The 21,908-nt window shown below is 37.8% G+C and overlaps 1 protein-coding gene across 8 annotated transcripts in view; it reads left to right on the forward strand.

The window, feature by feature from the left end:
- Cpeb3 (cytoplasmic polyadenylation element binding protein 3) overlaps window positions 1-21,908 on the forward strand; it is a 179,367-nt gene that overhangs the window by 111,515 nt on the left and 45,944 nt on the right. For all 8 annotated transcript variants that reach the window (XM_074078776.1, XM_074078773.1, XM_020157307.2 and 5 more), the window contains one exon: window positions 621-710. In XM_074078776.1, the coding sequence (XP_073934877.1) occupies window positions 621-710 (90 nt within the window). The remainder of the gene's footprint in view (window positions 1-620; window positions 711-21,908) is intronic.

The following is a 21,908-nucleotide window of genomic DNA, read 5'->3' on the forward strand; positions in this document are numbered from 1 at the left end:
GAGGAACTTGTGAACTTTTTGCATGGGCTGGTCTCAAGCCATAATCCTATTTCTGTCTCCCCAGTACTTGGGATTACAGATGTGAGCCACCATTCCCAGTCCTTACAATTTTTGATACATTTTATACCTCACAAAGTGTGTTGTATAAATACGAGAGACAGAGACCATTGGGTTTTGAACATTTTCTTATTGTCAGATAGTTACCTTCTATTGCCTCACTTCTCATCAAGAGTCATATAATAATCTAGCGATTCCATATAAATGAAACTGTATTTCAAATACTTTCAGTACCTTTGCCTTTTTTCTAAAAACAGAAAACATTCCTATTTTTATTCTCCTTTTTATTTCACAGAGTTGATCTTAGCTAATACCAGATTTTTCTTACAAATTCTTTATGTCAAGTTTAAGGAAACGAATTATAGTTACAAGCACGCTTTGCCCTGGTTAAAAGTGAATAACCAAATGCACACCCATGCAATGGTATTTCACTTTGTCCATTTAACTTCTGTAAAAGCACTTTAGAAAATATCCCTAAAACCAATTTTTAAATAAAAAGACATGTTTTGTGCTCTTCTGACTGCAGTTTTTTCCCTTTTGCCATCGTTCCTTCTGTTCTATAGATGAGATCACTGCCAGCTTTCGCAGGTTTGGACCTCTCGTGGTCGACTGGCCTCACAAGGCAGAAAGCAAGTCGTACTTTCCTCCTAAAGGTAATGACTTAAAACGTCTCATGCCTGCTGGTGAAGATGTTCAGTGTAAGGCAGTCTGTAGTTCCTGAAATAGCTGTTGCCTTTTTTCCTTCAGTAGGAAAACATTTAAACACTGATGGCCATTTGGATATTATGAGGCTCTTCCTCCAGGCACACTGATTGGTTCATGGTCCCATTTCACTGACTCTGTGATGCTGTGAATCTGTTACGTATATGCCTTTTATTAACTTTTTGTCTTTTGACAGAAATGGTTTAGGGTTTTGAGGAATGTCAACAGTGGCAAAGATTGTTTCAATGTTATTTGTGTTTCCTAGCCCTGTGGTTTTATAAATCTTACAAGCCCCAGACTTGGCAAATCTAGTGAAATTGTCTTTATCCACATCTGTCTGTCAAGTGACTTAGCCTATTTGGAGTAGAGGGTACTCAAGCAAAAGCTTTTTCACATGATCTTTCTCTTACTTTTGGAAAGGCCTTTAGATAATTTATGAGAGGATGAAAAGATACTATTTGTCTGTTCATAGTTCCTCATCTCTGCAGAGTCCAGGGAACTTTGCTCTGGCACTCAATCTGGGTGTGTTCCTAGGTTTACACAGAAGAGTGTTTAGGATTTAAGAGCATTTTGTTCTGTGTTTATATTATGTACTAGATTTCAGGGATACCTGGATGATTTTTTGATGTATTATTTTATAGCAATACTCCCCATAAGAAGAGGAAGTCAAAATATTTGTCCTTCCAGTGCCTTGTACAGAATTAAAGTTTAACCTGAGGAGAGCTAGTGTTTTCCTTTTATATCTGGTTTGTTAGGTTTCTTTGTTACTTATACTTCTCCCTATTCTATAACCAGGGAAAAAAGTTGCTTACCAAGTAGAGGGCTGTTTGTTTGCTCTGAACATTCTTTTGTTAATTCTCTTAGAAAAAAACATTTTTTGAGATAGTTTTGCTATGTAAGATACAAGGTTGGCCTCTTTTTTTTTTTTTCATTTTTCTTTTATTATTCATATGTGCATACAAGGCTTGGTTCATTTCTCCCCCCTGCCCCCACCCCCTCCCTTACCACCCACTCCACCCCCTCCCTCTGCCCACCCCCCAATACCCAGCAGAAACTATTTTGCCCTTATTTCTAATTTTGTTGTAGAGAGAGTATAAGCAATAATAGGAAGGAACAAGGGTTTTTGCTGGTTGAGATAAGGATAGCTATACAGGGCATTGACTCACATTGATTTCCTGTGCGTGGGTGTTACCTTCTAGGTTAATTCTTTTTGATCTAAAGGTTGGCCTCTTAATTTGTGATCCTCCTGCCTCACCTTCCACTGGTTGGGATTATAGATCTGTACTACCATGCCCGGCTCAGAAAATTTTTACATTAGAAAATTAATTTTATATTAATCCAAAAATATAAAAACCATCATGCTGATTATTTCAGTAAAAGAATGTGTTTACGACCTCGTGGCATATATACTTATACTATATAAATATGAGTGTAAAAGATGTTTTTAATGATAATCAGTATTTGATGTATCAGTTTTTTTTGAGTGAGTGAATACATTTACCACTCATGGGACATATAATACATTCTATAAAATGATATATATAAAAGTTATTTCTAAGGAATAATTGCAAAAAAAATCACCATGCTGAGAAGATTATAAAAATTATTTTGGCAGGGATGGGAGCATGGCTCATGGTAGAGCACTTGCCTAGCAAGTGTAAGGCCCTGTGTTCAAATCCTAGTACTGCAAAAAAAAAAAAGAAACTCTGGCATAAAAGGGGTCAGATAATCATTGTGAAAACAAAAAGGAAGATAGACATGTATATACTCATGTCCAAAGAAAATGATACCAAATCTATCTCTGGGAGAGATGATCACTGTGTACATTTTGCTAAATATCCTCTTTGTGAATACACACATTTATGTGAAATTTAAGATTTTATATAAGCGGATTACATTATACATGCTATTTTATAACCTGTACTTCCCTGAAATGTTAACATCTTTCTATAACAAATCTGTGCTACCCTTAATGAATTTAGTTTATTTAATCAGTCCTGTTGATGGTATTTAAGTTGCTTTCTCTCATAAATCATGCTTCAGTGAATATCCTTGTTTATCTTTTGATCCCTTTTTTCCCCCAAGTGCTTGTGATTGAACTCAAGGCCCTATGCACATCAAGGCAAGTGTTCTGCCACTAAACTACACCCTCACCTCCTGCCTTTTTGTAATTACCTTTCAGGGTGAATTTCTTAGAAGTGAGATTATTTATATAGATTGCCAAGCTGCTCCTAAGAGGATTCATACACATTTATGTTTCTGTTAGTAGTACTCAGTTTGCAAAACACAGGTTTATTGATGGCCTAGGGAAATTACTCCTTTTTAATTTTTACCAATTTGATGGTTAAAATAACACTTTTTCATTTATTTTCCCTTATGGTCAATTGATTTTCTTATCTTGTTAAATATTACTTTGTCCAATTTATTTTGGGGTATTTGTCTTTTTTGCAAAGGCTTCTTTTTATTACTAAGGTTTTAAGAGCACTTTGACCTACATTGGAAATATTCCCTCCCATTTGTTACTTACTTTTCTACCCTGTTTAATGTTTTTTTTGCAGTGCCACCACTAATTTTTATGTAAGTAAATTTACTGGTCTTTTTCTTTATGCTTTCTGAGATTTGTTACATGCTTTAAATGGTTTTTCCACTGCAAGAGGAAAAAAAAAAAGCTTTACACGTTTTTTTCTGTTGCTTTTATTATTTTTCTTTATACATTGACATCTTGTTTTGGTCTGGAATTTATATTGGAGTAAGGCACAAAGTAACCTAGGTGTATCTTTCCCAAGTAGCTGGCCGTTGGTGGCAGTACTGTTTACTGGTTAGTCTATTTTCCCCTTGTTAGTTTAAATTGCTAGAATTAACCTGTTACGTGTCTCAACTGAATGTTCAAGTTTCTTGGGAGCCACCTGTAGCTAATTGAGCACTTGAACTGTAACTAGTTTAAATCCACATATGGTGTTAAGTGTAAAATGTATAGTGATTTCAAAGATTTGGGTTTTGTTGTTAATGTAGAAGATTTCATTAGCAGTTTTGTTTATATTAGATCAAATAAAATATAATTAACCATACCTGTTTCTTTTAAAATATAGGTACTATTTTAAATTGCATATGTGACTCAGTTCTATTAGATAGCATTCCTTCAGAGCCAGAAAATGACCCATTTTGGCATGGGCTTGAGCTAAGGATAGTTTTAATATTTTTAAAGGGTTATATGTGGCCCACAGATTCCTTTACAGACTTGTTGACTCCTGTTGTGAAATATCCCATGAAATTACTCAGCTTCTGAAGCATCCAGTTGAGAAGATAGGCAGTTTCAGAGGAAGTCTATGCGTCCTTGTTGATTTTCTTTTCCCTCCCTTCCTCCCTTCCTTTCTTATTTATTTGTTTGTTTTTTGGGGGGGTGGGTTTTTTTGAGACGTGGTCTCACTAAGTAGCCAAGGCTGATCTGGAAATTCACTATGAATGTAGTGCAGGTTGGCCTTGAGATCGTTGGGTCTCAGCCTCCCAAGTGCTGGGATTGCAGGCACATGTGGGCCACCACACCCATCTAAGTACTTTTCTCTGTCATGTGAAACGAATGCCTGCAAACTTTGTTGGTCCAGTGGAGTTTTATAAAGCATTACAGACTAAGTCATCATTGTGACATTTATCCCTTAGTACTTTCAGTTTTTTTCCAAAGTAAATATTTTTGCTTCTTTGAGTCACACTTTATATCCAATGGTTTCTGGGTCACCATTCTTGCCTACCTTCTCTGTATATATGTTACATTTATAACATCTTAAGTTTATTACTGGGTATTGAAGAGAAATGTTAGGATTGGTCTGAGTACTACAGAGTTTAACAACCCTACAACAACCTCATGGCTTTTGGAAATACTCCACTATAACAGCATAATAACATAAGACTAACTGTAGGGCATTAGTGCTGGTGCCCTAATTTCCTAGCTGAGATTAAGTGTTGAGATGGACCTGTGAGAGGCCAAATAGAAAGTATTCCTGATTCTGGTTTTCAAGCTTGTGTCCTCTGAGAGCAGATTGTCTTTTTGGTGATTGAGGTCAGAGAGGAGAAATAATTATTAGACAATTGGACCCTGTTGTGTTTTGCTCTCAGCTAAAGTCTGAAGGTTGACCTATTTTGGGAGAACCTAAAGAAATTTGGTATTATTCCGAGACTAAAGTAACTTTGAGAATTCTTATCCATCATTTATAATGTTGGAACATCTAAGTTGTTCACCTCAAACCGTTTAATGCCTTCCTAATAATGCTACCTTTTGCTGATTGTACTGTTCCTTAGGTTACTAGGTTGGTCCTGTGCGTTTTTGGCTTCTGTGTACATAAAGAAAAAAACATGAACTGTGAGCCCTTTGGCCTATCTGTTAGAAAGTATATAGTGAAAAAGTCAGAGTCATCCATTCATTCAGCAGGTTTACCTGTATAGTTTTGAAGCAGGGTTTCTAAAACCATTACCCTTTTCAGTGGATTGTGAAGTGTTTAAAATCCACGTAGAGAAACAGTGGCCAGGCACATCTGCTGTTGTTGGGCCAGCAGAGTGGGAAGTGATACAGTGGGGCTCACTGCAGCACTGCCACCAAGGCCCTCTGGATATGCAGAGTCTCCAGGAGCAGTTTGTCTGTGGACAGAAGCCAGTGAACTCTTGGTGCTCTCCAGAGCACCACCAAGAACATGGAATGTGTGGAAGTCAGAATGTCTGTCTTTATGATGTGGTCCCAGACCCCACAAGATTATATTCCTGGAGGAGATAAATATAAGCAGTTAATCAAATAGTCACAAAAACAAATATGATCACAGACTGTGATAAGTGCCCTAAAGGAAAAATAAAGAGTGCTGTAGAGACTCTAAAAGGGGCATCCATTTAGATTGGGGGTATGCAAAGAGTTGCTGAGAAAATGGCACTTAAAATTGAGGGGTTAGCTATAAAGTACAGGGAAGGAAGCAAGTTCCAAGCAGAAGACTATATGTGGAAACGAGTGTGAAAGAGGTGTCAGTGCCTTCAAAGAAATGAATGATGATTGAATGTTGTGAGGTAGGAGAAAGTGATACAAGTGGAAGGACCTTGAAGAAACAGAATTCTTAAAAAATTTCCCTAACTTGATCTATTGCCCTGGTAGGCATGAAAGTATTTGTGGTGTTTGTATTTGGGGTGAAGAGAGAATGGAGGTAGGTCAAATAGAAGTACCAGTGTAAAATACTTTGAAAGAGCTATTGATAAAATTGAAACAAAGTCTTAGCTTTGTGGTTTCTGCATTTACTTCTTAATATGAGAAGTAATGATTTGTAGTTAGTAATAGTAGAGTTGAAATTATGACTCCTGGATAGATTCTTCCAAAGGTTAAGGCATGAACCAAATCCCATAGTGTACTGTGAGTCATACAGAAATTCTAATCAGTGTCATTATCTTTCCTATGGCATGGATACAAGAAATTTAAAGATGTTGAAAATGGATGGTGAAGGAGCAGAATATATGCACACAGAGAGGGCTTGGGTCATGATGCAAATGGTCATGCAGCATTGGGAATGCCAGGTCATCAAATATTTGTTGTGTGTTAGTCTGTGGAAGTGTCTGTTTGGACTTGTGGGCGACTTAGAGAAGACACATTCTTTTTTTTTTTTTTTTTTAGTAACTATGTTTATTCTCAAATTAATAAAAGCATTTTACATATACTTTACAGTATAAACAAGTGCTATGCATTTTGCTTATAAAGTGACTTAAAGTATTTCAAGCATTATATAATTCAATTTGTACAAAATAAATTTTCAAATAAAGCTTTGGTTAGTAGAACTGATTATGTACTGTCAAATCCATTTCCAAAGTTGTTCAAAAGAAGAAAAAAAAAAAAAAAAAAAAAAGGCTTGGGTCATTTCTCCCCCCCGCCCCCACCCCCTGAAGACACATTCTTGATTTGAGAAGGCTGCAGTTTTCCCAAAGAGACCTAAAATAGACTTGCTAGGTTCCCCCACTTGTTAGCTGTATGACCTTCAGTAGGTAGTTTAGCCTTTCTGTGCCTTAGTTTCATTACCTACTTCAGAGGTTGTGATAAAGATAAAAATGAGTAAAATTCCTCTGGAGCTCCTGCATATGGCAAAGATTATGAATGATATAATTTTTATTAAAATAGAGGTCAGGGCTGGTAGAGTGGCTCAAGTGGTAAAGTCCCTAGCAAGCTTGAGGCCCTGAGTTCATACCCCAATACCACAAAATAATAATAATTAATAATAGTAATAATAATTATATAGGTCAATTTATGGTTAATAGCAAGGGAGTGAAAAATAGACATCCAGAAGAGTACTATTGGGCTGTGTAAAACCTTGATCTTCAGAGATAGGTAGGAAAAAGAAAGGTGGAAAACAGAGGAGCTGAAATCATAATATTTAAGCTGCTGATGTTTACTGGGGGTTTTTTGAGACCCAGGCAATGAACGGGTGACTATTTTCTGTGCTTAATCTCGTTTAATTTTCCCAATGCCACAGAGAGGCATCATTATTATTCCAATTTTGTTTATTCCCATTTTCCCAGAAATAGGTTTAGAACAGGGTGATTTGTCCAAGGTCATGGTAGGACTAGGATTTGAGCCAAAATAGACTAACCCTAGAGCCCACGGTTCTTTTTTTTTTTTTTCTTCCATACTGGGGTTTGAACTCAAGGCTTACACCTTGAGCCACTCCACCAACCCTTTTTTGTGATGGGTTTTTTCTTTATTTTTTTTGTGTGTGTATTTATTGTATATATTTGTCAGTAGGCTTTATTTTTTATAGCAGTTTTAGGTCCATAAAACAGTTCAGGAGAAGGTGTAGATATCTTTCATGTACCCCCCTTCCCTTCCCGTAGGTACATCTTCTCTTGTTATGAATGCCCTCCACCCCTCCACAGAGAGGTGCATTTGTTACAGTTGATTAACCTTCATGGACGCATCATCGTTATCACCCAGGTCCATGGTTACATTGGGATTCACCTTTTTTATTTTATTTTTTTAGTCCCTGAAAGAATTTTTATTTATTTATTTATTTTTTGTTCTTTTATTCACATGTGCATACATGCAGAAATTGGGTCATTTCTCCCCCCTGCCCCCCTCCCCCACCCTATCCCCCCTTCCTCCCTCAGTTCCAGGCAGGTCCTGTTCTGCCTTTATCACTAGTTTTGTTGAAGAAAAGAGACAAGCATAATAAGGAAGACAAAGTATTTTTGCTAGTTGAGTTGAGGATAGCTATACAGAAATATTCCTAGCATTGCTTTCGTGGACACGTGTGTTATGACCCATGTTGATTCGTCTCTAACTGATCTTTACCCTGGTTACTGATCCCCTTCTCATGATAACCTCTATTGCTTTAAGGTTTCTGTATGAGCTCCTCTGGAGTAGGGACATCAAGCGCTTTCATGTTTTGGGTTTTCTACCTATTTCTATATCACCCAAATGTGCTCTCCCCTTATCATGTGATCCAAGTCCAACCACATTACTGTATTTGCCCTAAATCTAAAGTCCGCATATGAGGGAGAACATAAGATTTTTGGTCTTCTGAGCTTGGCTAACCTCACTCAGAATGATGTTCTGTAGTTCCATCCATTTACCTGTAAATGGTAAGATTTCATTCTTCTTCATGGCTGAGTAAAATTCCATTGTGTACAAGTACCACATTTTCTTGATCCATTCATCAATAGTGGGGCATCTTGGTTGTTTCCATAACTTGGCTATTGTGAATAACGCTGCAATAAACATGGGTGTGCAGGTGCCTCTGGAGTAATCTGTGTTGTATTTCTTTGGGTATATCCCTAGGAGTGGGATTGCTAGATCATATGGTGGGTCTATGTTTAGATTTTTAAGAAGTCTCCAAAATTTTTTCCAGAGTGTTTGCACCAGCTCGCATTCACACCAGCAGTCGATTAGGGTTCCTTTTTCCCCACATCCTCGCCAACACCTGTTGTTAGTGATGTTTTTGATGATGGCTATTCTAACAGGGGTGAGGTAGAATCTTAGAGTAGTTTTGGTTTGCATTTCCTTTATGGCCAGAGATGGTGAGCATTTTTTCATGTGTTTTTTGGCCATTGAATTTCTTCTTTTGAAAAAGTTCTATTCAGTTCAGTTGCCCATTTTTTAATTAGTTCATTGATTTTAGGAGAGTTTAGTTTCTTAAGTTCCCTGTATATTCTGGTTATCAGTCCTTTGTCTGATGTATAGCTGGCAAATATTTTCTCCCACTCTGTGGGTGGTCTGTTTAGTTGAGAGACCATTGCTTTTGTTGTGCAGAAGCTTTTTAATTTTATGAAGTCCCATTTGTCCATCCTTTCTCTTAGTTGCTGGGCTGCTGGGGTTGTATTGAGGAAGTCCTTACCTACACCTATTAGTTCCAGAGTGTTTCCTGCTCCTTCCTTTAGTAACCTCAGAGTTTCAGGTCTGATATTTAGGTGCTTGATCCATTTTGAGTTGATACTAGTATGGTTTTTTCAAGGTAGAGTCTCACAAACTATTTGCCTGAGCTAGTTTTGAATTGCAATCCTCCTGATCTCTGCTTCCTGAGTAGCTAGGATTACAGGCGTGAGCCACTAGTGCCCATGGTTCTTAATTGTACTAGTCTCATTTAGGAATAAGAACAACCCAGAGGTAGGCATGTTCAAGACAGTCTTTTTATTTGTTAATTTATTTTTGGTGGTACTAGGGTTTGAATTCAGGGCATGTGCTTGCGAGGCACATGCTCTGCTACTTAAGCTTCTCCTCCAGCCCTTTTTCTCTGGATATTTTGGAAATAGGGCTTTTTACTTTTTGCCTAGGCTAGCCTGAACTGCAATCCTCCTATTTTAAGCTTCCCACTTTTGCTGGGATGATAGGCATGTACCACTATGTTTACCTTTTTTCCATTAAGATGGGGTCTCACAAACTTTTTTGCCCAGACTGTTCTGGAGCCAGGATCCTCCCAATCTCAGACCCCCAAATTGCTTGGGATGATAGGTACATGCCACCCAGTTGTTGGGGAAGATGGGATTTGTGGATGTTTTGCCCAGGCTGGCTTTGCACTGTGACCCTACCCATCCCAGCCTCCCAAATAGCTAGGATTACAGACATGATCCAGCTTCCAGATAGTCTGTAATTAAGGCTGGGTATTGTGGAAGCCTGACTGCCAGGCCTAACACTTGATGTGTAACCAGCATCAAGAATACAGACTCTCAACTCCTTGTATAGCTATCCTTATCTCAACTAGCAAAAACCCTTGGTCCTTCCTATTATTGCTTATACTCTCTCTTCAACAAAACTAGAGATAAGGGCAAAATAGTTTCTGCCTGGTAGCGAGGGGTTGGGGAGATAGGGGAAGGAGCAGGAAGGGGGGAGAAATGACCCAAACATTGTATGTACATATGAATATAATAAAAAAAAGAAAAAAAAAGTATACAAGCTCTGATGGTCTGTACCTTCCTAAGTAAGTACAAATTCCTGAGTTCAAAACCAAGTACTGCCACCCCCGAACCCTACCCTCCCCCCAAAAAATCCAGATTCTGTCATTAACTGCCTAAGTGGAATTCCTGATCCACATTTTGCCATATCTGTATCCTTGGACCAATTATTAATATTCCTGAATCTGTTTCATCTAAATGCAGATAATAAGAATGGCTTGTTATGAGATTAAATAACAAGTTGCAAGGTGTATTCTGCATAGTGCCCAGGTATCAGTTGAAGGCTTTTTTTTTTTTTTTTTTCCATGTTTGGTTTGGTTTTGGTTTTAGTTTTTTTTTTTTTTTTTTAATTTTTTTAGTCAGGGTCAGAGAAACCATTTAGATTTCTGTAGTCAAGGTCATAAGAAGTTGTGAAGACCTAGGGTATTAGCAGTGAGCTATTAGTAGAATGGGGGGAGAAAGGTCTTTAGTGATGGTGTGGATCACGATGGTGATAGATTTGATGATGGGGTTGTCCACTGAGTGGGCAATTCATGGCACTGTTGAGTGTAGGAGAGTCAGTAGAGGGAAAACCACTTTGATGTAGTGATGATTTGATGTAGAATTTGATATGTCCTTATCTGATCTAAGAGGAACTTCCTAATGGACAGTTGGAATTATGATCAGGGAATTTAGTAGCAGAGACCGGGTTGGATTATATACCTCTTGAGAGTCATCTTGTTGTTGTTGTCTTTTTTTTTTTTTTCTCTCCTTAGCGACATTTACTTTTGAGTTTAAGATCAGAGCATGTTCTTTTAAAAATTAAAAAAAAAAAAAATCGGCCACCTGACCAGTGCTAATAATTTCTTTACATTTTGATCTTTCCAGCCTTTTTTTTCTCAAAGCTCTTATGAAACCAAAATTGGTTATATATTGTATATACAGTGTTTTATCCTGCTTTTTGAAGCTTAAAGTATGTCATGATTTTTCTCCCAGGTCCTTAACTACTTACTCTTCCACAATGTCACTTTAATAGCTGCCTGATGTATCATAGCTCACATAAGAAACCCTATGTGGTTGAACATTTAGGTTATTTCTAGGCTTATTGCAAACCTAAAATGTGTTCTCATACCTATTTTTCAAGTTGGTCTTTGTCCCTTTCTCTGATTATTTCCTTCAGATAAACTTCTAGAAACAGAAATGTTTAGACAAATGAAGTCATTTTTTTAGATTCTTGGTTCACATTGTCAAAACAGGTAATACTCTAGTGATACAATCTGTAGTGATCTCTTGAGATTCATCTTTTTAGGAAGAAAGGAGAAGAAAATGAAGATCAGATATAAGTAAGTTTCGTTAGTAACTAAGAGGAAGAAGAAGGCTTGCAGTGGAGTCTGTGGTTGTGAAAGAAGATTCAAGAATGACTAGTCAGCCCAAAGGATATTGCAGAGCTATTAAGATCATGGTATAGAGGTTATCATGGCCTTCTTCTTAAATACTAGATCCTAGGAATTTCTGTTATCCTGACTCTAGGCCTTAATAATGTAATGAAGCAGTAGGACCAGAACAAAGTAATCTGGTTTTCATTGAACAAGTGTTACTTTATGAACAATAAGACTAATGCTGCCTGCCCAGCAGAACCAACCATCATCTCTCTTCTTTTTCCTCCTAGTCTTTATTCATATACATATTTGTGTGTGTGTGGTGGGGTATAATGGTAGCAGAGAGAGAATTTTGAATTCACCTTTCCTCCTCCTTTCCCCTCAAGTTTCTATATAAATTTCGTATTTTCAGAGGCTGCCTAACCTATTCTTGTGCTCCAGTTTATTTGCTTACTTGTCATCTAGGCTATATATATACTTCGGTTAATGCACATGGCCTTTTTCATTTTTTTTTTTTGTGGTACTGGAATTTGAATTCAAGGCCTTGCACTTGCTAGGCAAGCACTCTACCACTTGACCTGTACCTTCAGAATGTATATGGCCTTTTCTTTCAGGTTATTTTCTTTACTCTAAATTAGAAGCTACTTAACTGGAGTTAAAAAAGAAGACTCTCAATGATTTTGAATTTGCTATCACATGACTTGCTAAGGCAATTTCTTTGTGAAGTTTATGCTAATTTGGTCATCTGTAGCAAGTTTTTTTCTTTTTTTTAAGCTTAGTTCCAAGTCAGATATGTGGTACATTGCAGCTGTGAACTTACCTTTTTACTTCAGTGTTTGGCATATAATAGACCCCTGCAGAAACCAGGGACCACATTGGTATCAGTCTTGTACTAGAAACGTTTAAATCTTTTTTTCTCAGGTCTCATCTCTGAAGCTTGGGTGTTTTCTAACATTTCTATCTATCATTCTCTCTCTTACTCACTTTGGCTGCACTGACTTTTTTGCTATTCCTTTTCTTATTTTCCCCCTTTTGGAGATAGTCTCATGTAGCCTAGGCCAAGTCTTGAGCTTGTGATCCTCCTGCCTCAGCCTCCTGAGTGCTTGGATAATAAGCATGTTCCACCCCACTTGACTCTGCAATTCCTTGAAAAGGGCAACTAAGGCCTCTTACAGTAGTGGTACAGTATTTCCTTTTGTCTGAAACTCTCTTCCCCCAGATTTCTGAATGGAGCACTCCCTTTCTTCCCTTAGACTTCTGCTCAAATGTCATCACAGAAAAATCTTTCCTGACTTCTTTACCTACAATAGCAGCCCCTCTATCCTCTTTTCCTCTATTCCTCTTACCCTCATTGTATTTCCTTTTTACCCTCATTTTCTTTTTCTTTAAAGTACTTATCATCACCTTAAAAAAATTACATGTGTTTTTCTGTTTGTTACCCAGACCAGAATGTAAGTTTAATGAGACTAGGGTGTTTTTTTAATGTTCAGTTCACTGCTGTATATATACCGAGTATCTCATATACCTGAATCAGCAACTCTCAGATACTCATTGAATGAATGAATTGTAGCTTTACAAATGATGAACAAGCTCATTACTTGCTCAGAGAGTAAAACCTACCAAATTTTAGAGCTGGAAAGGTCCTTACAGATCATCTTACTCTAATCAAATCTTTAACACAGGAAATGTCTTTTTCATAAGTGTACACAGCTTTTAGATTTACCTGGTAAATAAAGGAGGTGATTTTTTAATTTGTTTTTGTTGGTGTATATCAGCAAAGGAAGGTAGACTGAAGCTATATAATCTGATAAATTATGCTATAGGTTATAAGTCTGGAATTATGTAAACTATATGACACACAGTATTTTTTCATAGCTACTCAAAAATCAAAATGGTCCTTGTCTTTTTCCTGAATCCTTGAATTCTGTTTGTCACGCTAACATAGCTGGAGTATTTCTAAAGAGATGGATTAAACTGGGGCTGTGGGTCTGAACTTTCTTCTTCTCCTCTTTTTTTTTGAAACTGGGGTCCTGACACTTGCTAAATAGGCACTCTACCACTTGTGCCAGGCCCCCACTGAACTGCCTTTTAGCCACATCTCAACTATGAGGTTCTGCCTCTTTGGTGATACCTCACCATTTCTGGACCCGGATGAACTGCTTTGTAGTTGATTTCTTTGGCTGTAAGGATCAGAGGTTCTCTTGTGCCATGTCAAATCAGATGTGATTAATGAGTGACAAGGGGAGCCCAAGGACAGGAACTGTGCCATGGAGGTTGTACCAGGGTGGCAGGCTGCAGAGATTTGAGCACAATAATGTTCCGCCATTACCATGATTCAGCTCAAATTATTTCCCTATTTCTAGTTGAATTTCAGAGAGAAGGAACCTGATTGGTCCAGTTTATCTTTCAGTGCCCAGCTATAACACAGGTCATCCTAATGATAGAGCTCTGGGTTCCTTGACTGTTTAATTTAAAAAAAAAAAAAAAGTTTCACTTCCTTGACTAAAGGAAGGCGTGTGTGTGAACGTGGCAGCTAGGACAAAAAGTTAGGGACAACAAACTTAATGATAGATGCAATTAGCATAATCTCCCTCATTGTCTCCTAGGAGAATATCATATGTGCAAAGTTACTGTTACTGGAGCTACTAAAAAAAATGTCTCGCCACCCTGTGTCTTCTATCCCTGATTCTGCACTAAGCAGCTGCTCCTGATCCTACTATAATCTCACCTGCTGTGTGGGGACAGAGCATGTGAGGGCAGGGAGAGGAGCTGGCAACTCCTGGGCAGTGAGCATAGCTGCACTACTACTGTTGGCAGAGGCCTCCGGGCAGAGCAAAGAACAATAGCAAGCTGCAGATGTTGGGTAGGAGATTGGCCATGTGGCTCCGACATTGTCTTCAGAAGTCAACCATGCTTTCAGTGGAATGAAGAAGGCTGCCCTCCTCAGCTTACTTGGGCAGCTAGTGTTAATTTTGGCAGTCTGGTCCCCAGGAACCAGGTTCAGGCAGGTCAACAGGAATAGAAACAGTCATTCCTCTGTACACAAGAGTGATACAGACTGTATGTGCTGATGATTCCCTCCCACTTTCAGAAAAGGATGTACTTCTGAGTGACTGTTTCAGCTGGTGATCATGTATTTCCTCCTTACTGGCCAGGCTGGCTTGCCTTCTGGTCCTGTGACCATCATGCAATTGTGGAAGTTTATATAATACTAGCATGGTTTGCAAACCTGGCATAAGACAGGACACGTGGGATTCAGATTGACCTTGAGCCAGCCAGTTAAAGAGATACTGTTGAGGGACAAGAATGGGGATTCTACTTCAAATGGGAAAAACCAAGTCATTGTGTAGCTGGAGTGGGCTGGAGTGTAGCATCTATTTCATTTTCCTTCAGTTCATCTAATTCTGGCTCTAGAAAGGAAAGTTTTCAAGCTTCACATCTTTTTCCCATGTAGTATAATTTGAGTAGAAATAAGTCAGTGTTGTTTTAGGCTCAGATTCCAAGTTTTTCTACCTTCCAAGTTACATAAACTGATGGGCCAAGGGATTTTAGCATGTACTTAACCTTTTGTAGTTTGTAATCTTTTGAGTAATATTCTTTTCTCTTTTTTTTAGTTATGAATTAAAAATGTTTGAATATTTTGCTCTGTTTCAGTTTTTATTCCAAGGGAGGATTTTCTTGTAAAAACATGGAAATAATAACAAGGGTGGGCTTTTTGTCTTGTTCTGTTTTGACATATGGAGCAGCATCTATTTTTGCTTTTAAAATCTTCCTATACTCTATTTAAACTTGTATTAAACACCCACCTTTTCAGCATTGTATTGAAGATGAGTTGTAAAGTTAGTCTTTGCAAAGCATTTGTAGTTTAAGTAATTATACAGAAAGGAGAAAGTGTTGGGGATATACAGGCCACAGGACAAAGCTTGAGCAGCTACATAAATAGCAGAAACAGCTGGTACCACAAGGTCACAGCAGTACATACTGTGCTGTACCCAAGCAGAGGTGCTGGGTAAAGGCAGGTGCTTATTTTGTTCAGAGAAACTGTAACTACTCTTGATTAGGGACTTCTTTGAAAGAGAGTAGATTTCAGAAACTGAAATGAAATGCAAATTTGGCAGGCTGAGGCAAAGAAGATGTTTTAGTTTTTGTTCAGGACTTGCCAGCAGGAATTAGATAGGCTATGAGCAAGTGTGTGAAAGAAAGGATGTATCAAGTGAAAGAATTAGAAAAGGGAAGCTGGAGCTGGAATGCAGCTCAGTGACAGAGCACTTGCTTAGCAAGTATGATGCTTTGGGTTTGCTCCATAGCACCACAATCAGTTAATAGGACTGTTTATGTAAGGATAAGAAAGGAATCCAAGGTTCAGTCCATAATACTGAAGAACATTAAAAGTGAAAATAAAAAGTTAATTGAGCGTGAAATGAAATGACACTCAGTATCACTGATTTAATTAAAAAATAAAAAAGAAAGAAAGAAATGGGAAGCTAGCTGGAAGGATCTGATGAGAGTCCTGAAAGCTGACAGCTGACATGGGTTATCTTTCACACAGAATGGATGACTTCAGTGTTAAGATGGGGAAACTGACACAGAGAAAATGCACTGGTGGCAGTAGCAAGAACTGATCAGAGTGCTAAAGCCCAGAGAGGAGAAGAAATTAGACCACCAAAGCTCAGGCAGAGTATGAACAGGGCTGGATTACAGTTCCATCTGTCTGTAGAAAAGCATCTCCTGGTGTAAAGTAAAACTCATCAGTTGTCAAAGTGAGTGAGGGTGAGTGACAAGCAGTGGGACAGGAGCTAAATTTGTGGATTTAGACCTGGGCACCAATAGTTCCTATCAGTGTGATATTGAGTAAGTAACTTAATCTCTGAGCCTGTTTACTCACCTGAGTTAATACTCCTGATTAGGCTGTTAAAAGGATTAACTGAGACAGTGCCTGTAAGCACCAACTCAGGATTTAGGTTTATTAAGTGTTCAATAATGCTAATCCTCCCCCTCCTAAAAATGTAATGCTTGGTAATAATAAAATTGTCCAACTGGTTTGACCAGTTCCCTTCTACATCCCCTGTGTAGTCTCAGTTTTCCTTGGTCAGGTGCTTTTTAGAACTGACTGTGACTAGAACTGACAGATGGGCAAACTTCACAAGAACTTCTTTATATAGGGAATGTGTGATTACATAAATGAATCAGATTTTAAGCCCAAATCTCCAAATCACTGCCCTGGACTGCAGAACTTTACTAAGAACACAGGAAGTAGATTGTCTGTTTTCATCTCTAAAGTGTTTCTACTCAGCCAACTTGCTTGTTGTTCATTACCAACTACCCCCACCACTGCTCATCAACAACAAGCCCATAAAGAAGCAATTATTAGTGAAATAGAAAACATACAACAGAGCTGGATGCTGGTGGCTCACGCCTATAATCCTAGCTACTCACGAGGCAGAGATCAAGAGGATCGCAGTTCAAAGCCAGCCCAGGAAAATAGTTCTTGAGACCCTATCTCAAAAAACCCTTCACAAAAATGGGGCTGGTAGAGTGGCTCAAGGTGAAGGCCCTGAGTTCAGATCCTAGTACCACAAAAAAGAAAGAAAGAAAACGTACAACAGGCTAGAGCCAAAATGTGTTTCTTTCAGCTCTGTGTAATAAGTATAGCCAAAGAAATATGTTTGGTTCTAATTCGAAGGGAAGTGTTTAGGAATCCATGGATCTGGACAGTATTTATTTTCAGAGTCATCTCTACACTTTAACTTGGGCTAATTTCTTCCCTTGGAATGCCCTTTCCATGTTTTCACCATTTAGATCTGTCCCCTGTGCCACCACCTACAGAAAGTCTTTCCCACTTTCTCTATTCATGTAATCTTTCTGTGAAACTCAACTTTTAAGAAATATGTTTTAAAAATAATCCTCAGGATTTTTAATATATTGTTCCAAGATTAGAGTTCTCTATGTACTTATTCCTCCTGACCTTCTTTTACTAGCAAATACATTTCTTGAGCATAAGGATTTGCTCCTGTCCATTTTCCCCTGCAGTGCCTAGGGCACGTAAGTAGTATTCAGTATATCTTGAAGATCAGGTGTTCTTATCCAAGAGGAAAATAAACAAGAGATCTATTTCATAGACCCACAGTGTTCTCTAGGCAGTAGGCAGTGGGGAGTGATGTGCTGATTCATTTACCCCTAGTCCTATGCTCTCACCCATAAACTCTGCCCACTGCTCTCCAAGTCAGCCAACACTTTGGCCTTCCCATGCTGTTGCTTGTTCTCTTTCCTAAACTTGAAATACCCTTTCTTCATAGAGAAGTAACCATACCCCAGGTTAGATATCACCTTTGCTCTATAGTTTTCTTTGATGTTTGAATAAATCTCATTTGTTTCTTACTAGTGTTCTGTAGGACATACTCCCAACATAGCACTTTCCATGTTATTAATCATTTACTTACAGGCTGAGTATTTCTATAGCAGGGTTCTTCTTTGGTTAGTCATCTTTGTAGCTTCAGTGCCTAGCATCATGCCTTGCACCTTCCAGATATTTTTGGTTCTCTTGAACTGAATTCAAAGACAAATCTCCTGAGGCAAACCAGGTAAGTCCTCTGACCTGAAAGCCAAGGTCAGAGAGAATGTTTTGAACAGACTGTTTGTACAAGAAAAAAAAGTCTGAACTAAGGAGCTGTGGCTGTAGAAGTACCCTTCAGGTCTCTTTAGAAAGATCATTGGTTAGAGTTAGTCCTTTGTGAGAGGAGAGAGCTCTCTGCTTATCCAAGTTATGGACCAGCCCTTTTGGGGCTGGTCTCAATCAGAAACCAGCCATCCCTTGGTCTCCCACCATTTTATGAAAGCAGTCAGGGCACAGCCCCATAAGCTGGAATTATTTTCCCATTTGTAGTTGTTATTTGAAACATATATATCCCCCAAAGCATTTGTTGGTTTTCAGAACTATTCGGTCTCTTAAAAAAAAAAAAACAAAAAACTGCACACCCCAGTCCCCAGCACTGCAAATAAACACAAAGAAAAGAAACCCCACACACCTTTTTATAGAATAGGAGAATATATCATCCTCTTCTCTAAAAAGACATTATGTTTGTAATTTTAATTTTTTTCATAAATTTTTATTTTGAAAAAATTTTAAACCTACAAAAAAGTAGTAGGAATAGTACAATGAACACCTATGTAGCCTTATTTTAGGCTCACCAATTGTTAGGTTTAGGTTTTTGTTACATTTGGTTTCTCCTTTTCAATTTTTTTTTCTCAATGACCCATGTAAGAGTAAGTTGTAGGGCTATGAGTATTGTTCAGTGTTAAGAGCACTTACCTAGCACCTGTGAGGCCCTGCATTTGACCCCTAGCCTTACAAAAAACAAAACAAAAACAAAAATAGGGGTAGATATCAAGACCCTTCACTCCTAAATACTTAAGCATGTATCTCTCAAGAACAAGGAACAGCCACATTGCTCTAGTAATGTCATTTAGAATTGTTTTTTGTTTTTAAATCCCAGACCCAAAATCAATCTTTGTATATCATTTGAGGATTGCCAGTCTATAACAGTTATTTTATAGGATAGTCTTTAATTTATAATTATCCCCATGATGAGACTCAGGTGAAATACTATCTTCAGGAATGCTACATAGACCATGCATGGCACTTGAGCTCACAATACAGGAGGTCAAGGCATCAATTTAAGTTTGATGTTTAGTTTCATCTTTAGCAAAGGTAGTGTCTACCAGATTCTTTTGTTGTAAAAGTACCTTTTTCTCTCTTTGCAAATGCTGGTCTGTGAAGTGATAGTTTTAAGATTATGTGAATATCTTGTTTTTTCCCCTTCCCCTAAGTTTACCCAGTGGTTTGAGAATCTATCTAAGATTCCTGGGCTAGGGATATAACTCAGTGGTAGAACCTGTGCTTGAAACACACAAGGCCCTGGGTTCAATCCTGAGTACCAAGAATACAAAATACAATAAGATTCTTGCCTAAGTCCATTATTACTGTGATGGTGGTATTTTATTTCCTCAAAGCTTTAATTTAATGAGATATGCTCTTTAATGGCTTAAAGAGTCATAATTTTAAATGTACAACTAAAAAATACATTGAAAACAATATAAATATTGGCTCAATATAAAATTTTGGTTGACCCAAATAAAATGAAACCTAACTTTCCCCTGATTATTTTGAAATTCATCATTTCAACTCTACTTAATATAATTTTTGTGGGATTTGGAGCAGTTATATCTAGGATTTAAAGTATTTAGATGAAAGCATAAGTGAATTACTGCTACTGAAACACTGTGTACTTATCACTATTGGAAGCATGTTTGAAAAGCAAGTCCTTATTAGTGATAATGAAATTTTTATCTTGCCAGTATAAACTAATGAATAAGAATGAGGACTCTGGGATCTGGCTTAGGTTTTAATCTGAGAAATCCCTTTAGCCTCTTAAGTTTCCTCATCTATAAAATGGTGTGTATTTATCTCATAGAGTTACTGTGAGGATGTAATGAACTGACAGATGTAATATGTTTGTTCACAAAGTACCTGGAACACTGTGAACACTAAGTACACGATAGTGTGGTAGTAAACTTGGTGTAGTGATTGCTACTTATTCTAGGGATCAAATAGTAGAAAGTTATAACATGAAAATTTATGTATTTAAAGAGCTCAGGAAGCTTTGTTTTTGAAAGGTAACCAAGAACATGTTAGAGGTTGTTATTCTTAATGTGTTCTCAGGTATTAAAAGAAAAATTCTTTTAATTAAATTTACCCTTCCAAAACCTAGCCAAATAAAATGGAATTATCCTAATTAAGCCCCTTCCCTGACCTTCCTGTTCCTTTTCTGCCAAGAAAATTGCATTGGTCAGTCCATGCTTGTCTAAAACGCCCTCACTATTCTACTCTTGTTCCTTCAAACTATTTGGCACTCATAGGAAAGCAAGGAATTTCCTGCCATCCATTCTGCCTGTAACCCAGTGTTGTGATGGTGACGGTGGCCAGGAGTTCCTCCTGTTTCCTCCACATCTCACACCTCCTCCCACAGACTGGCTCTGAGCTAAGGGCCTCCCAAGCTTACCACATCTCTAAAGCCCTTTCTCCTCGGGTCACCATTTGTGAAACTGGGAGGAGTTTTATAATCCTGCTATCTATTATTGGCTCAGAGTGCAAGGGAGAATGGGTAAGTTTTGAATTTTTTTTAGTGCCTTTCAAACTAACAGAAGAAACTGCTATCAAAGTGATGAGTAGAAGCTTCATCAAAGGTATAATCAGCTTTTATTTAAAGAATTATTAAAATCAGCAAATAATACTACATCTGTCAATCGTGGCAGAAATGGCTAACAATATACGAAAGCAGATATCCTGTCACTTTATTGTTTGTGGTAATATTCAGCCTGGAAGTAACTTCAATTAGGGTCTTTCTTCAGTATCTAGGTTACTTCCCTTTTTTACCAAACATTGTAAATGCAAAGTAGAAAGTACATGTCATTAATTTAAATTCTGATTTTTATAATGAGACCATGTGCAACGATTTAACTTTAGTTTTACATATCATACACAAAATTAAAAATGCAGCAAAAAAAGATCAACACTTACTTGACACCCTGGTTTACAGAGCACCCTTACATATATTATCTGTCAACCTACATCTTTGTAAGATAATTGGACACATTTTTTCATTTTATAGAGAAAAGATCTGAGACTCAGAAATGTTCAATTAATATTCATGGATGACCTCAGGCAAGCTACTTAACTGCTTTGTGCAACTTCTCAAACTGTAAAACAAAATTAAACATAGTGTCTACTTCATAGACGTGTGTGAAGATAAAATGAGGTAATACAAGAGATGTAGATTCATGCTTGATGTGTAATAAATACTCAATAAATGTTAGCAATTAATTGTTATTGCCAGAGAGAAAACTGATAAGAAAGCACTGTAGACCTGTGGACCTAACAGATATGTACAAACATTGCATCCAAGCAGCCGAAGAGCACACACAGAACATTCTCCAGGGTTCAACACATGTTAGCCAACAAAACAAGTAAAAAAAAAAATTGTTATTGCCATAACTACTAAATGTTAGGACTTGTACCCAAGTCCAGACCTTTTGACTTCTAGTCTGTGTCATACCACATGGAATTTAACCATTTAGTAAATCACTGATTTAATTTCTGCCCTACATTAATCTTTTTCTTTCCCCCAGTATGATGAATTAAACCTAGGATCCTCTCACAGCTCCCAGTCCTTTGTTTGTATTTTGTTTTTGCCCAAGCAGACTAAGGACTTGTGATCTTCCTGCCTCTGCCTCTGAAACAGCTGAAATTACAGGTGTGTACCACCACACCTGCTTATGGCTTTTTTTGTGGTGCTGGGGTTTGAACTCAGGGTTTCATTCTTGCTAGGAAGGCAT

The sequence above is a fragment of the Castor canadensis genome, chromosome 7, assembly GCF_047511655.1.
Source record: "Castor canadensis chromosome 7, mCasCan1.hap1v2, whole genome shotgun sequence".
NCBI lineage: Eukaryota > Metazoa > Chordata > Mammalia > Rodentia > Castoridae > Castor > Castor canadensis.